This window comes from Anomaloglossus baeobatrachus, chromosome 4 (assembly GCF_048569485.1).
Source record: "Anomaloglossus baeobatrachus isolate aAnoBae1 chromosome 4, aAnoBae1.hap1, whole genome shotgun sequence".
Classification (NCBI taxonomy): Eukaryota; Metazoa; Chordata; class Amphibia; order Anura; family Aromobatidae; genus Anomaloglossus; species Anomaloglossus baeobatrachus.
Window position 1 is genome coordinate 477,587,175 of NC_134356.1, and position 13,937 is coordinate 477,601,111.

At 44.9% G+C, this 13,937-nt stretch overlaps 1 protein-coding gene across 1 annotated transcript in view; it reads right to left on the bottom strand.

Moving 5' to 3' along the window:
* Window positions 1–5,512: 5,512 nt before the first annotated feature.
* Window positions 5,513–13,937, bottom strand: part of LIPC (lipase C, hepatic type) — a 324,937-nt gene continuing 316,512 nt past the window's right edge. The window contains exons 9-10 of the mRNA XM_075342733.1: window positions 12,287–12,496; window positions 5,513–5,854 (exon numbers count right to left, since the gene is read on the bottom strand). Of these exons, the coding sequence (XP_075198848.1) occupies window positions 5,740–5,854; window positions 12,287–12,496 (325 nt within the window). The 3' untranslated portion in view covers window positions 5,513–5,739. The remainder of the gene's footprint in view (window positions 5,855–12,286; window positions 12,497–13,937) is intronic.

Sequence of the window (13,937 nt, forward strand, 5' to 3'; positions counted from 1 at the left end):
AGATGCTGGTGGAAAGCGGAACAGGCGTGTTGGAAAAGGAAAAAAGTTTGTGTCCGTGGGGAAGGTGGCAAAGCTCCATTAACATCTGCTGAAGATAGGCCATCTACCAGCAAAAGTAAGATGTCTACTACTTTCCGTGGACAATCCGATGTGCTCCCTTTTTTACGGACACGAAGAACTGGAACAAAGGTAGATTATGCCCAAAATAAGAAAATGCTTGAATGGATCTCAAGTGGTCCAACAAGTACCCTGTCCTCCACCTCAACTACCACATCCAAAAAACACCAGTCCTCTGAGTTGTCATCCCAATCCCACTTGCTTTCTCCCAGCTCTCAAGTCCCCATCCGCCCTGCACAGTATGGTGGAACAGAGATGGCTGAGTCTGCAGAGCTGTTCAGTCACACTATAGCCTGGGAATCAGAGGTCTGCTCCCAAGCTACAGTGAGTACAGACCAGGAAATGGTCTGCAGTGATGCCCAGAACCTTTGTGACTCAGATTCAGGCCCTGATGACCAAGTTTCTGAGCATAATGTAGACCCTTATTCACAAACTGTAACACCTGTTGTTACAGACAATAAGGAACATACTGATGACGATGAGACGCAGATACCAGATTGGGATGACAACTTAAATATTCGGTCAGGGAAGGAAGAGGCTCAGTCTGCGGGTGAGGGGAGTGCAAACACAACAATTGATGAGGAAGTTCTAGATCCCACCTACTGTCAACCCACAGTCAGGCACTCGAGGAGGTCAATAGAGGCGGTGGAGGAGGATGCAACTGACGACGAAGTTACCTTGCGCCTTCCTGGACAGAGTCGGAGCACTGGTAGCACGTCTAAAACTGCATCCTCAGCCACCACTCTGCCTCTGAGCACTAGTCGGGGTGGCTCAGCAGGTTGCATGCCCTCTAAGCCTTGCCTAGCCTGGTCCTTTTTTGACCTTGCAAAGGATCGCCCAAATCATGTGATCTGTAAAATTTGTCGGGAATTTGTTAGTAGAGGCAATAAACCTCAGCAGTTTGACAACTTCTTCCATGAATCGTCACATGAATAAATATCATATGTCCCAGTGGGAAGCTCACCGTGCTACAATGCGGCCTAGCGGAGTGGACCATCCACTGCCTGCCCCTTCCAGTGCATCCATGCGCTCTTCATCTTCTAGGACTGTGGGGACAGCTGTCAAACCTGGTTTTCCACGCACAACTTCCACCACTGTAACCGCAACAGGCAGTTTGCTTGGTAGGTTGTCAGTTGGTTTGGAAGGGGAAACAAGTGCGTGTGTACAGCTCTCTCAGACATCGATAGCACCAACGTTGGATGAAGGCAACTTCATTTCTACGCCTGCACTTTCCTCACAAACCTGCATTTTTCCAAGGACACACTACTCACCACCGTCTACACACAGCAGCCAGATCTCTGTCCCTCAGATGTGGACAAATAAAAGGCCATTTCCTGCGACCCATGACAAAGCTAAGAGGTTGACTCTATCCCTCTGTAAGCTCTTGGCTACCGAAATGCTGCCTTTCCGCCTGGTGGACACACAGGATTTTAGAGACCTTATGTCTGTCGCTGTGCCCCAGTACCAGATGCCCAGTCACCACTACTTCTCTAAGAAAGGTGTACCTGTGCTACACCAGCATATCGCACACAATATCACCGCTTCTTTGAGAAACTCTGTGTGTGAATGGGTGCATTTCACCACCAATACTTGGACCAGTAAGCATGGACAGGGCCGTTACATGTCGCTGACTGGGCACTGGGTAACTAGTGATAGATGTTGAAGGGTCTGCTGCACAAGTCTTTCCGTCCCCACGACTTGTGTGTCAATCCTCTGTCTGTCCAAGTTCCTCTACTGCTTCTGCCTCCTCAACCTCATCTGGGTCCTCCACCTCTCCCCCAAGCCTGCCTGGTCAGGCCACCAGCGTTGTAACTGCGCAGAAGGAATCACGCACCCCTCATTACTATGCTGGCAGCAGAGCGCAACGGCATCAAGCGGTCTTTATCTTGAAATGTCTTAGAAATAAGAGTCCCATAGTGGCTGAGTTGTGGGCAGCTCTGGAGACTGAGTTTGCTAAATGGTTGTCTCCACTCAACCTGCAGCCTGGTAAGGCCATGTGCGACACTGCTGCAAACCTGGGTGCGGCGCTTCGCCTGGGAAAGGTGACACACGTGCCTTGTATGGCTCACGTATTGAACCTTGTTGTCCAGCAGTTTTTAACACACTATCCCGGCCTAGATGGCCTTCTGAACAGGGCACGAAAACTGTCTGCTCACTTCTGCCGTTCAATCACCGCAGCTGAGCGACTTGCATTGCTCCAGAAGTCTTTAGGCCTGCTGGTTCATTGCCTGAAATGCGATGTGCCGACACGCTGGAATTCGACTCTCCACATGTTACAGCGACTGTGGCAGCACCGCCGAGCCCTGGTGCAATACGTCATGACATATAGCCTGGGCCAACAAGATGCAGAGGTGGGGCAGATCACCCTGATGGAGTGGTCTCAGATCAAGGACCCATGCACCCTTCTGCACAGTTTCGATATGGCGACGAATATGTTTAGCGCTGACAATGCCATTATCAGCATGACAATTCCAGTCATTTACATGCTGGAGCACACGCTAAACACTATTTGGAGTCAGGGGGTGGGACAACAGGAAGGGGAGGAACTACAGGAGGATTCATATGCGCAAGAGACAACAACATCACCAAGGTCCAGACATTCATCATCACCAAGGCGGCAGGCATGGGACCAGGGGGGACAGGGATCAACAAGGGCGCATGGTAGCAGGCGAAATGTTGAGGAAGGTGCAGGAGAACATGAAGAAATGGAGGACAAACTGTCCATGGACATGGAAGACTCAGCGGATGAGGGAGACCTTGGTCAAATTTCAGTTGAAAGAGGTTGGGGGGAGATGTCAGAGGAAGAAAGAACGGTTAGCACCTCTATGCCACAAACACAGCGTGGACTTGGTCCGCATGGCTGCGCAAGACACATGAGTGCCTTCTTGCTGCATTACCTTCAACATGACCCTCATATTGTCAAAATTAGAAGTGATGATGAGTACTGGCTTGCCACACTATTAGATCCCCGGTACAAGTTAAAATTTTGTGACATAATTCCAGCCATAGAAAGGGACGCACGTATGCAGGAGTATCAGCAAAAGCTGTTACTCGATCTTAACTCGGCTTTTCCACCAAACACCCGTGGTGCACGGAGTGAATCTCCCAGTTGTAACTCGACAAACATGGGACGGTCTCGTCATCTTCAACAGTCTACCCGTACCAGCAGCACTGTATCAGGTGCTGGTAACAGCAATTTTATTGAATCTTTTCATAATTTTTTTAGACCATCCTTTGCAAGGCCACCAGAAACAACAAGTCTGACACATAGTCAACGGCTGGAGAGGATGATACAGGAGTATCTCCAAATGAACATCGATGCCATGACTTTGCAAATGGAGCCTTGCTCATTTTGGGCTTCAAATCTTGAAAAATGGCCAGAGCTCTCCACTTACGCCTTGGAGATCTTGTCGTGTCCAGCTGCCAGCGTTGTCTCTGAACGTGTCTTTAGTGCTGTTGGGTGTGTGCTGACAGATAAGCGCATGCATCTGTCCAGTGACAATGTGGACAGACTAACGTTCATCAAATTGAACAAGTCATGGATCCACAAGGAATTTACTACCCCTGTGTCATCCTGGGGAGAGTAAATGCTTGTGTATTTTGAATGTGCTTGATGCAAATCTACCTGTAAAGTGTACAACTGGGGCACAAGTGCTGCCACTGAAGGGGTGGGTGTCTGTGTGGCCCAATTTTTGGAAAAAAGGGAGACTCTGCTTGGAGTAACTCTTGCTTGCTGTGTTTTTAAAAAGGAGCCAAGATGAACAGATCTGGGATCAGCAAAGACTTTGCTACCTACCCCGGTGTCATCCTGGGGACAGTTAAGGATGGCATATTTCTGAATGTGCTTGATGCAAATCTACCTGTGAAGTGTACAACTGGGGCACAAGTGCTGCCACTGAAGGGGTGGGTGTCTGTGTGGCCCAATTTTTGGAAAAAAGGGAGACTCCGCTTGGAGTAACCCTTGCTTGCTGTGTTTTTTAAAAGGAGCCAAGATGAACAAGTCATGGTTCAGCAAAGACTTTGCTACCTACCCCGGTGTCATCCTGGGGACGGTTAAGGATGGCTTATTTTTGAATGTGCTTGATGCAAATCTACCTGTGAAGTGTACAACTGGGGCACAAGTGCTGCCACTGAAGGGGTGTCTGTGTGGCCCAATTTTTGGAAAAAAGGGAGACTCCGCTTGGAGTCCCCTTGCGGTGTTTTGCATGATTTTAGAAGGGCATGCCATGCCTATATCTGTGTCTTTCCTCCTTTTCCTCGTAACGCTGTTTTTTTTTTGCATGCAAATTTGTTCTTGTCACTTTCCCATGTGTTTGTGTTGTGTTGTGAGTTGTTTGTCACCTTTTGGACACCTTTTGAGGGTGTTTTCTAGGTCTTTTTATGTGTTTGTGATTGCCTCCCATTGTTTCCTATGGGGTCGAGTGGTTCGCCGAACCGGTTCGCCGAACCAAACTCGAACTAGACCTCCGTTCGACAAACCGAACTCGAGCCAAACCGCGATCGGTTCGCTCATCTCTACTCTTGAGCCTGAGAATGCCAGCCCCCAGCTGTCTTCTTTATCTGCACTAGGTATCAAAATTGGGGGGGGGGGATTTATTCTTTTTTTAAAAAAAAATATTTAAATAAAAAAAAAAAGTGGGTTTCCTTGTATTTTAATACACAGCTAAAATGAAGCACACAGCTGGGGGCTGCAGTCTCCAGCTGTCTCCTTCAGCTGCACCTGAGTATCAAAATACGGGGGACCACATGTCATTTTCCCAAGTTATTTATTTTTACACTCCACTTCAGGGACCCAGACAGCTAGGGTGAGAGTAACCAATCCCAGATGCTGGCACAGAGGGTGGGGGCGCAGTCTGACTGCAACCAGTCACAGAGGGTGGGCGAGGAAGCAGTTGAATATTCATAAGTTTTAATGAGCGAATCCGGAAGCGGTGTGACAGCCATATGGAAACTCTGTACGTAGAATTGTCCTTTTTTTAATCCTCATTTTGTTTCCTTTTACAGTCCCGTAGCAGTTAGTAACCTCTCTTTATAGCACTGAAGTTTGGGTCCCCATAGACTTATAAATGGTTTGGGGTCCAGGATCAAGTTTGGGTCAAGTCCGATCTCAAACTGGGCTTTTTTTTTTTTCCATAATTTGGCCGGACCCGATCTGTGGGTTTGCCCACCTCTAGTTATCATGTGCCATTCGCTATTGTGCATGTAATACATTTTGAAACATACCTCTTTAAAACCAAATTAATCTTTTATAATCCTTCTGTATGGTGAAAGGTTTGTATTTTATAAATATTGGAGATATTAAAACTTGCCTTCCTACCCAGTGGAACATTTTTAAGCAATGATATATAGACAAAAATAAATAGGACAAACCTCCAAACGGAAAATGATGCTTTATTTTAAGTATTTGTAAAACATGATGTAAAGTATTGATAAGAAAATTAGTTTCACATTTAGAAGTTTATTTTTTAATAATATGCCTAAAAATTAGGTACCGGGAATATCTTTAGGCACAATGTGGTAGTTGGCTTTTAAGGGTCTCTCCAGATCTTTCTAAACAGGATTTATCTAGTAAAATAATTGTGTCAGCAGATATCTTGTAATTCGTTCTCTCCGTTTGATAATTTACAGATATTTTGGAGATTTTTTCTTCTTTAGTTTTCTTAAACATCTCACGTAGGTCTTCTCTTGGTCAGGATGGAGTTCAAAGTCATCAACATTTTCAGCACAAAATGTTATTCTGTGAAAAACATTTATCAAAATGTATTAGGTAAAGAAGGAATTAGCTTAAAGGAATAATTATACCCGGAAAGAAGTGGCTTATCTAAAATAATGGATTGACATACACATCATCATTACCCATTAGACCTGCTACGGTAGCATGTAAAAGTTTGGGCACCCCTGGTCAAAATTACTTTTATTGTGAACAGTTAAAGGGAACCTGTCATCAGAAATTTCGCCCAAAAGCTAAAAGCTTCCCCCTCTGCAGCTCCTGGGCTGCATTCTAGGAAGGTCCCTGTTATTATTGTGCCCCATGTGAGACCAAAATAAAGCCTTTATAAAGTGCTACCTTTTTGTATGCAGCTTCTGTAAATGGGACACGGGGGCGGGCTCTCTGCCGTCCGTTATTCTGCCCCCTGGTCCTGTATGCCGCCCCCATCGCTCCTTTCCATATCTGATGCACCGCCCACTGCTCCAGCCATCCCCGCGCATGCCCAGTGCTAGTCTCACGGGACTGAGCAGTGTGACCGCTGGTGACGTGTGCGCAGACAAGTGATTATGGGCGGGACTGTGACTGTTATCAGCAAGTACCCGCCCATAATCTCGTGAGCGCGCAAACCTCTCCAGCGGTCACACTGTGCTCAGTGTAGATGCTAGACTGTATGGGCTGCTTCCAGGGATGACGTCCCTTTGTCACGTGATAGGGGCGTGTTCAAAATACTATCACGTGACAAAGGGACATCATCCCTGGAAGCAGCCCATACAGTCTAGCATCTACACTGAGCACAGTGTGACCGCTGGAGAGGTTTGCGCGCTCACGAGATTATGGGCGGGTACTTGCTGATAACAGTCACCGTCCCGCCCATAATCACTTGCCTGCGCACACGTCACCAGCGGTCACACTGCTCAGTCCTGTGAGACTGGCACTGGGCATGCGCGGGGATGGCTGGAGCAGTGGGCGGTGCATCAGATATGGAAAGGAGCGATGGGGGCGGCATACAGGACCAGGGGGCAGAATAACGGACGGCAGAGAGCCCGCCCCCGTGTCCCATTTACAGAAGCTGCATACAAAAAGGTAGCACTTTATAAAGGCTTTATTTTGGTCTCACATGGGGCACAATAATAACAGGGACCTTCCTAGAATGCAGCCCAGGAGCTGCAGAGGGGGAAGCTTTTAGCTTTTGGGCGAAATTTCTGATGACAGGTTCCCTTTAAGCAAATTGAAGAAAATTATCTCTAATAGACAAAGTTAAAGATGACACATTTCTTTTGTATTTTAGGCAAGAAACCAATAAAACAAAATATTTTCATCTTCTACATTTTAAAATTAACAAAAATTAAAATGGGCCGCTACAAATGTTTGGGCACCCTGCATGGTTAGAACCTAGTAGAACCCCCTTTGGCGAGTATCACAGCTTGTACGGTAAATTTTTTTCTGTTGCCAGCCAAGAGACTTTCAGTTATTGTTTGAAGAATTTTCATCTATTAATCCTTGGAAAAGTCTTCCAGTTCTGTGAGAATCCTGAGTCGTCTTGCAAGCACTGCTCTTTTGACATCTAGCCACAAATTTTCAATAATGATCAGATCAGAGGACTGTGAGGGCCATTGTACAACCTTCAGCTAGCTCCTATTGGGAATTTTGATGTGTGTTTAGGCTCCTTATCCATTTCTTGACGCCAAAGGAATTCTATTTTAACCTCATCGGTCCACAATACTTGTTTCCAAAATGCAACAGGCTTGTTTAGATTTTGTTTTGCGTGCTTCTGACTGTGAATTTTATGGTGAGGATGCAGGAGAGGTTTTCTTCTGATGACTCTTCCATAAAGTTCATTTTTTGCAGGTGTCTCTGAACAGTAGAACAATGTACCACAACTCCAGAGTCTGCTAAATCTTCCTGAAGGTCTTTTACAGTCAAGAAGGGGTTCTGATTGCCTCTCCAGCAATCCTACAAACAGCACTCATAGAAATTTTCTTTGGTCTTCCAGACCTTATCTTGACCTCCACTGTTGCTCCTTTTCTTAATTACATTTCGAACTGAGGAAAGGGCAACTTGAAAACGCTTTGCTATCTTCTTATAGCCTCCTGTCTGCTTTGTGGGACACTACCATTTTCATTTTTAGAGTGCTAGGCAGCTGCTGAGAAGAACCCAATGCTGCTATTTTTGGCACAAGGTTAGAGGCGTCTGGGTTTTTATAAAACTGTGAAATTTGCATCACCTGGTCTTTCCTAACAATAGTGAACAAGCCATAACACTAACAGGCTAATTAAGGTCTGAAACTTTGGTCTAAGTTATCTGAGCACATAAAACTCTAGGGGTGCCCAAACTTTTGCATTAGCCTATTTTTCCCTTTTGGAATATTTAAAGTGTAAAAGATATATATACACACATATATGTAATCTTTTTTTTTTTTGCCTAAAATACAAAGGAAATGTGTCATATTTAACCTTATGCCTTTCAGAGATCTTTTCATCTTAATCTTGCTTATCTGATCATAATAACAGTAATTTTGACCAGGGGTGCCCAAACTTTTACATGCCACTGTATAGTTTTAAAATTCTCAAAATTTTGGCACAACTCGAGCTTGCACTAAAATGATGCGACTTTTGGCCTTTAGCACCACAAATTTGCTTTGATTTAGTGGCCAGTATGAAGCAAGCACTAGAGTAAGATTTGTGGTGAGGTGCACGCCACTTGTCAGATGTTCCTTTATGACTTATTCAGAATTGCTAGACTAAAGCATGCTCCCTCATCAAGCTGCCTGATGGGAAGACTGGACTTTGTTCAACATACTCAAAGCAAGAGACAGTGTTCAAACATGGCAGACCTTGAAGACTGTAGGTGATGCCTACTTGACAGTCCGAATACCCCTCATACACATTAGACTTTCAGCTGCACCCACCGATATTAACACATTTGGTAGACACTATGTATTGAGGCTTAGGCCAACTGATGTTAGGTTGGGCATGTCCAATTTCAGACTGCCAATCGTTTTATTCTCCCTAAGATAAGCGACCAGCAGAGATGCTTGTTTTCAGCTTTCTCATACAGAGCATTGGAACACTCAGACAATTGAGTGCTCCTGTGTATGGGAGAGACAGCCAAGTCAGTTGCTGGCTGAATGATTGGTCGAAGCTCATTCGTCCAACAACCATAGTATGTGCATGGGGGCCTTACGTTACTAGTAAAGTTCAAGGGTCCGTACCAAACACATGGTGTTCGTGCACATGACCCCGAACACTCGATTTCCTGGGAAGCTTGTGTTACAGTTTGGGTCCAGGGGATACTAATATTAACCCATTTATTACTCAGCAAGCCACACGACACTAGGACCGCTGGATGAGTCGGGTAATGCACCTGGAAATGGCGCTAAGAAACAATGCGCCATTTCCAAGGTCGGCTGCAGGCTGCCAAGAATCCCAGCCCCCAGCTGCCTAGCTTTACCTGAATGGCGATCAAAATACAGGGAAACCCATTTTCTTTTTAGTTATATTAACAAAATAATAAAAAAAAAGTGTGGGCTCTTGCTGCATTTTCTATTGGTAGCTAAGGGTAATCCAAGCAGCTACTGCTTGCTAACCCCCCCTGCTTGGTGTAACCTTCACTGGCAATGGAAAATCCAGGGATGCAAAACGTGGGCTTTGCCCTATTTTTGTATGCTAGCCAGGCACAGCAGGCAGCTATAGGGAAACCCTTTTGTTAATTATTCCATAAATTTCATGAAAAAAACAAAACAAAAAAAAACCGACATGGGCTTTGCCCGATTTGTGTCCAGCCAGGCACAACTAGGTAGCTGGGGATTGGAATCCACAGCGCAGGGTGGCCCAAGCTTTCTGGGCCCCCCTGCTGCGAATTGCAGTCCGCAGCCGCCCCAAAAAATGGCGCTTTCATAGAAGCGTCATCTTCTGGTGCTGTATAAAACTCTTCCAGTGGCCCTGGTAGCCTGTGGCATGCTGGGTAATAAGGGGTTAATAACACCTGTATTTTATCAGCTAGTATTATGCCTGAGATTCTTAATGTCAAGCCAAGTTTGACCCAACCATTAAAGGGGTTATTCGGCTTATTTTGACTTTTTTATTATTTCACTATTGGGCTGCACTGGGGCAGGTAAATAGATAGTGACCACTTACCTGCCCTGCTGTCAGCCCCTCTCCCCCGGCTCAGAGCAGTCATGTGACCACTCCTGCCGTGATTTTGCTTCCTCCGGTCATTTCATGTCAACATGGGCAGGACCATGTTGACATGCAAATCTGGGAACAGCATGCTGCTGCCCTGCTGGGCGGTTACAGTGCGTGGAGTCCCCGCCCCTTTTTCCTGCACCCTCCCACACATTCCTCCGCATTCCGTACTCTCCCTGCAACCTCTCCCGGCACTGCTGTGGGGTCTGTGAGCTGAGGGGAGGGGCCTGGCGGTGGCTGCCCATGGTGTCATTGCCAGCATCGGGCCCCCTGCTCAGAATCGCACATTCAAATGTATCAGCATCACAGATGCTGATACATTTGAAAGCACTGATGAGATGCCGTATGTCCATTGCAAAATCCCTGGAAGCCGCACGGAAGCACTTCCGTGTGACCTCCGTCGGGTGCCCGTGCAGTCTGTGTCCCGCTCTCTGCCAGCCCCGCAGCTGCTCGCACTGCAGTGTATCAGTGTCTGCCTGCACTGCAGTATCACCAGCTTCTCACACTGCAGTGCGGGCAGCCGTGGGAATGACTAGCGCTGCTGTCAGGAGGTTAGATGAGATCATTACCTGCAGTGACGATCTCCTGCACTCCTGACATCAGCGCTGTCACTGCCTTCTATGCTCACCGCGTTCTCATGTCTCACGAGCGGCCCGAGACTGTCACTAGCAGTGACATCACGGGTTCCCGCAATACTGCTGAGAACGCGGCGGGCAATGGAAGTCAGTGACGGCGCTGACGTCAAGAGTGCAGGAGATCATCACAGCAGGTAATGATCTCAACCAACCTCCTGATGGCAGCGCTCGTCATCCCCTGCAGTGACCTGGGCTGACCTATTGATGATAGCTCAGGTCACTGCACTATTCTCCCAGCCAATGGGGAACATTCTGTTCTTCATTGACTGGGACATTGACTATGGTACGGATCGTCATGTGACCCTCTTATTGGATTACGCCACACCCGGATTTGATTGTTCTTTTCAATAAATTGGTGAACGAGGGAATGTTTTGGGGAGTGTTTAATGTTTATTGCAGTGCACCAACATTTTAAATTTGGAAGGAGATCTAAGGAGTAAGGTTTCTACTGACATGCCAGTATGAGGACACTTAACGCCTTACATGCTCCCCTGGGAAATTATTTATGAAAATTGCATCTTCAGAGAGGGCGAGGATTTGAACTCTACTGCCACCTTTTTAAAGTAACAATCCCAACAGTCAATATCGACCTTTTAACGAGTTTTGCCATATGACTTAGGATATAAGCCAAACCAGAATCTCGGTTTAATTTAATTAAGATTCTGGACTGGCTTATATCCTAAGTCATATAGCAAGGCTTGTTAAAAGTGTTGGTATTGACTTTTAGGATTGCTACTTCCAATAGGTGACACTAGAGTTCAAGTCCACGCCCTCTCTGAAGAGGAAATTTGCATATCCTATTTGGAAGAACAAACAGATTATTAGTAGTAAGATGGTTGGCACCGCTTGACGCTTGGTGGTGCATAATAGTAGAATACAGATTCTAATCATTGAGTACAGAAAACTTCAGATAAATGTCCCTCAACAATATGTAGAAATAAAGAATAAGACCCTAAGAATTCACAATGTTACAATTTTTAACACTGGCGTTTTATGCTCTGGTTTTATTGAGTAGGATGCCCCAAATTCATTATGAATTGTTAACCTTCATTGTGTGTCAGTGAAATGCTTTTTCTAGTGTAAAAAACAACAACCCACCAGAGGTCCTGCAGAGTTTGATGGGCGGTCACAGAAGCTCCTCCCAAGCTCTGCCTATTTGGACAGGGCTACTTCATACTTATGTGAAAATGGCAAAAGTCACACAGTGTTTGGACAACTATGCACTGTGCAAAAATTTTACGTGTTTAAAATGCATTTTAATCTAGTTTTCTAGCTTAAACGCTTTGCTGAATCTCCCCCTAAAAATTATCTTTTTTATACCTGTGCTTGAAATCTGAAAACTGTTTGCGTGGTTGTGTCTGCCTGGTAATATTATTCTCTAGGATTTGCCATCAGTGTGTGATGGATGTATGGTTTTTAAAACTTTGATACCAAAGGAAATATGATCATTTGCGGTGCCAAGCAGTGGGGCCAAGATATCCTAACAACATCCCAGTGATTTGCCATTAATATTAAAATTCGCCCAACTCCATTTGTTATATAGTTCATGGTGTCTTAAAAATGGATTATTATATAATGAACTAAATTAATTACACATATTCAAAATTTTTTTTTTTTTTAGTTGCCCTCCAGGTACTAACCTCTCCTGTGACTCTCCAGCTAAGACATTTATTCTCTTTACAAGGAGTCCAGGGAGTGTGTCCCAAGAAATCTTCTTCTGAAGGCTGTACAAGAAACTCTTAATGTCTTTACTGCCCTCCCATTTTAATTTGATCATCATGACATGTCCAATGTCAGTGTCTAAGTTGACGAGGAAAGTGTAGGTTCCACTCTCCCCAATGCCTCCAGAACTAGGAAAAAATATAATAACTTTACAACATAACATAAACCACATACGAACACAAAGAACAAAGTGACATTCTGTTATCGGTCTTTCTTTAACATGTTCAATGTGGTGAAAAGATTTGTAAACTGTAAAAGTGCACTCAATAATTGGCGTTATTCTAATGAAATTTTGAATTGAATATCATATTTTTAGCATCTCATTTATTTCAGTGGGTATGAGCTTCAATATCAGATTAAGTAACCAAAAGAAAAAAGTCAGCTCACCACTTTCATTGCTCTGCACCTGGTTGGGAATGGAGTCCTCGTATGGAGCTGCCCTGGTGCAGGTCGAGGCAGATACTGGAAACAGGAATGCTCCAGCGATGAGAAGGCAAATATAAAACTTCACTTTTATAGTAGCGATTTAAAATATTGTGACTGACATATCAAAGGTTCGGGCAGACCAATATGTTTTAGTGTTCAAGCCTCAGTCATGGCATACCATTAGTAAGGCTTGAACTCTGAAACATGTCAGTCTGCCCTAACCTCTGTGATATGTCAGTCACAATTTTTTGAATCACTGCAATAAAAGTGAAGTTTTATATTTACTAGTGATGAATAAGTACTACCATGCACCAATGCACGGTACTTGAAACGAGCACTTGGACGCTCGGAATACTCCAGTAATGAGATGGTAAATATTAGTGAGGAGCAAGTGCTACCATGGTCCAGTGCTCGGTACTCGTAGCGAGCAGTTGGACACTTGGACAGGCTCAACTTATGTAACAAGTATAACGGAAGTCAATAGGGAACTCTTGCATTTTTCCGGATGATATTATGGAAAAAATGCTCGAGTTCCCAGTTGACTTCCATTATACTCTGTACACAAGTCAAGCCTGTCCCAAGCGCCCAACTGCTCATTACGAGACCCGAGCATTTCAACAAACTGAAGAAAAAAGAGTATATGTGCAAAATATGACAAATCTTAACTAAGAGAAAACCACAATAGACAATCACTAAAAGACAGGTAAAACATCACCACAATGAATCATCTGGGGGATATAAGATTGTTACACAATAAAGACAGGGCCTTTCTCAGAAATATACACAAAACATTCCAGATACCCAGGATAAGTTAAATCCTGAGAGTAAAGATTGTATGGGTATCACGAAATAAAGTAAAAAATGAATCTGGTAAATCTGAGACTCCTAGTCATATATAGTGCTTCTCCATCTTGAAAAAGCAGTCTCACCGTGCGAAACGCACGTCGATGAAGTCCAGGTTCCTCTCCGGGGATTCTCCAAACTGAAGGTCTAACCCTGTTTTACTCTCTGCACCATAAACCCAGGTAATATCCTGTCCTTGGTTGGGAGCTCTAACGGTTAGTTACAATCATGATCTATATGTGGTTACTATGCTCTTAGACTATGGACTTGATTAGTCTGTTATTGACAGTTATGTTTTTA